Source organism: Drosophila gunungcola, unplaced genomic scaffold (genome assembly GCF_025200985.1).
Source record: "Drosophila gunungcola strain Sukarami unplaced genomic scaffold, Dgunungcola_SK_2 000001F, whole genome shotgun sequence".
In the NCBI taxonomy this organism is placed as follows: domain Eukaryota; kingdom Metazoa; phylum Arthropoda; class Insecta; order Diptera; family Drosophilidae; genus Drosophila; species Drosophila gunungcola.
In genome coordinates this window covers 18,611,955-18,614,334 of record NW_026453197.1, presented here as the reverse complement: position 1 = coordinate 18,614,334, position 2,380 = coordinate 18,611,955, and the positions used below count along the sequence as shown (strand labels likewise).

The 2,380-nt window shown below is 31.8% G+C and overlaps 1 protein-coding gene across 1 annotated transcript; it reads right to left on the bottom strand.

Moving 5' to 3' along the window:
* Positions 1-723: 723 nt before the first annotated feature.
* Positions 724-1,546, bottom strand: LOC128261664 (uncharacterized). The gene is made up of 2 exons (XM_052995450.1): positions 1,398-1,546; positions 724-1,338 (listed from the first exon to the last, which is right to left on the bottom strand). Exons 1-2 carry the CDS (start codon positions 1,426-1,428, stop codon positions 776-778), a joined length of 594 nt encoding a protein of 197 aa, XP_052851410.1. The 5' UTR covers positions 1,429-1,546; the 3' UTR covers positions 724-775.
* Between the last annotated feature and the right edge of the window lie 834 nt (positions 1,547-2,380).

The window sequence follows — 2,380 nt, the reverse complement described above, 5'->3', positions numbered from 1 at the left end:
CCGTTGTCGATATTTCCTGTCAAAGCGCCGGATTAAAAAAAAAGTGGAAGACAAAGCCGGAAAAAACTTTTCGACTTTTCAAATGCCAAGGGCTCGGTCAAACGGCAAAATGAAGGGCGGGGAAAATTAATTTCATCTCAGCCAATGGCAATTTCTAAAGGGAAATAGTCAACTATTTGTTAGGTAACCTGAAACCTTTAGAAAAATATTTTATTGCGCCAAAATTGGTTTACTAGTGAAATAAAATGAAATTTTAATTTATATAAACTTATTTTGAGATTCCGTATTATTTTAAGAAATTTAAATAAAATGGAAGTTAAAAAATAAAATTTGTATTTTGCAAATAAATATAAAATTGAAGCTGCCTTAGTCACTTTACTATAAAAACTCACGAAATAAGAATTCCAATACAAAACTAATCTCATAAATATTTTCTTAAATTGAAATTAAGAATTATTTTAAAAGAATAAATAAATGTTTTTATGTCGGTTTATATTTTGTATGATGCAGTTTTGGCTGATATCTTTGTTCCTTTTGTTCTTTGCGTGTCACTTAAATTTAAAACAATTCGCACTAAGAATATTGATACACAATTAGGCTCATAGAAATTTTCCAAAGATGAAATTAAGAATTTATTTAAACAGACAACTTTTATGTATGTCATTTTTTCTGAGTATTTTTACTTAACGCTTTCAACATCCCTCTCGTTTAGTTAAGTATAAAAATAATTAAATTATTTTTTATTGCCAAACTAAAATAAAGGGACATTCAAGTCTTATAAAATGCCATCAGACTGCTCCGATTCATCCAAAATTGTCGACTCCTCATCGCTTTCCAGAAGCCCACCATTATTCTCCATATCCTCATTAATCAGATAGCCCACTATATTGTATTCGGCCTTGAGGCTCTGCTCCCAACGATTTATTACATCATCGGCGCAGACGCCCATGGAACCGCAGGCAATGTTCAGGACCCTATTGGCATTGCAACCGGCTAATAAGGAGTACGGTCCATGGCTGTGGAACTTTTTACGCCCAGGACTGAGATCATATATCAGGCCATTCAAGGCAGTGTAAATAGGTTGATCGGTGCTCAAGCCATCAAAAGCAGTTAGTTGCCTAACACTTAGTAGAACAACCTCCTTACCTTTGGGCAAAAGTTCACTGTCATACTCTGGGTCTAATTCCTTATCACCCGATTTGTCTGCATCTTTCTTAATCTTGCCATAAATCTGTGACAACTTTGTGGTAGCAAAGTAGCCCAGCAAAAAAGAAATTACCGCCTGACCCAAAGGACTCCTCAGCAGTTTTGAGGCAGTCTCCAAATTGGGAATTATTTCTAATAGAATTGGTTATTGATTTTACAAATAATATAATGGTTTCTATAATTTAACTCACTTGTTGCAAACATTTGACCCAAAAGCTGCATTTTTTACATTAACACCTTCTTTTCTTAAAACATACGTTAACTCTGTTTATTTAGTTTACTTGCACAGCATTTTGTGAATTTTAAATATTTCTATCAAAACGAATTTGAGTGCAAACTCACCAGCAATTTGATCATACTCAATTAAGACGAGTTAAGAACAATTTACCGCAGTGCGGAGCGAATAAAATGTTAAGCCACCTGCTGCCAAGCTCATTTACATCATTCATATATATTACATGCACCGAAAGAATTGAATGCAAATTATCTAAAAAACAAGAAGGAAAGCAAACTTCGGCAAGCCGAAGTTCATATACCCTTGCAGCTATTGCATTAATTAAATACTTTTGAAAACATTTAAATTATGATTTACTTGAGTATGTGCTAAAAAAAAACATTGAAACTATGATTATTTGCAGCTCAATTATTAGATAGTTATTTTATATATTTTTATTATTTCTATGGGAGCTATATGCTATAGACGTCCGATTTTGATAAAATTTATACCATAATTCTGAAATAATTAAACATTGCTATATGTCGAAGAACTAAACAAAAAATTAAAAAACAGAAAAGTTATAATTTTTTTCATTTATTTTTCCGATTGTTCCTATGGGAGCTATATGCTATAGTCGTCCGATTTTGATGAAATTGAAACCGTAATTCTGAAATATTAAACCATTACTATATCTCGAAGAACTAAACAAAAAATTAAAAAACAGCAAAGTTATAATTTTTTTTCATTTATTTTTCCGATTGTTCCTATGGGAGCTATATGCTATAGTCGTCCGATTTTGAATGAAATTTAAACCGTAAATCGGAAATATTTTACCATTACTATATGTCGAAGAACTAAACAAAAAATTAAAAAACAGCAAAGTTATAATTTTTTTTCATTTATTTTTCCGATTGTTCCTATGGGAGCTATATGCTATAGTCGTCCGATCCGGCTCGT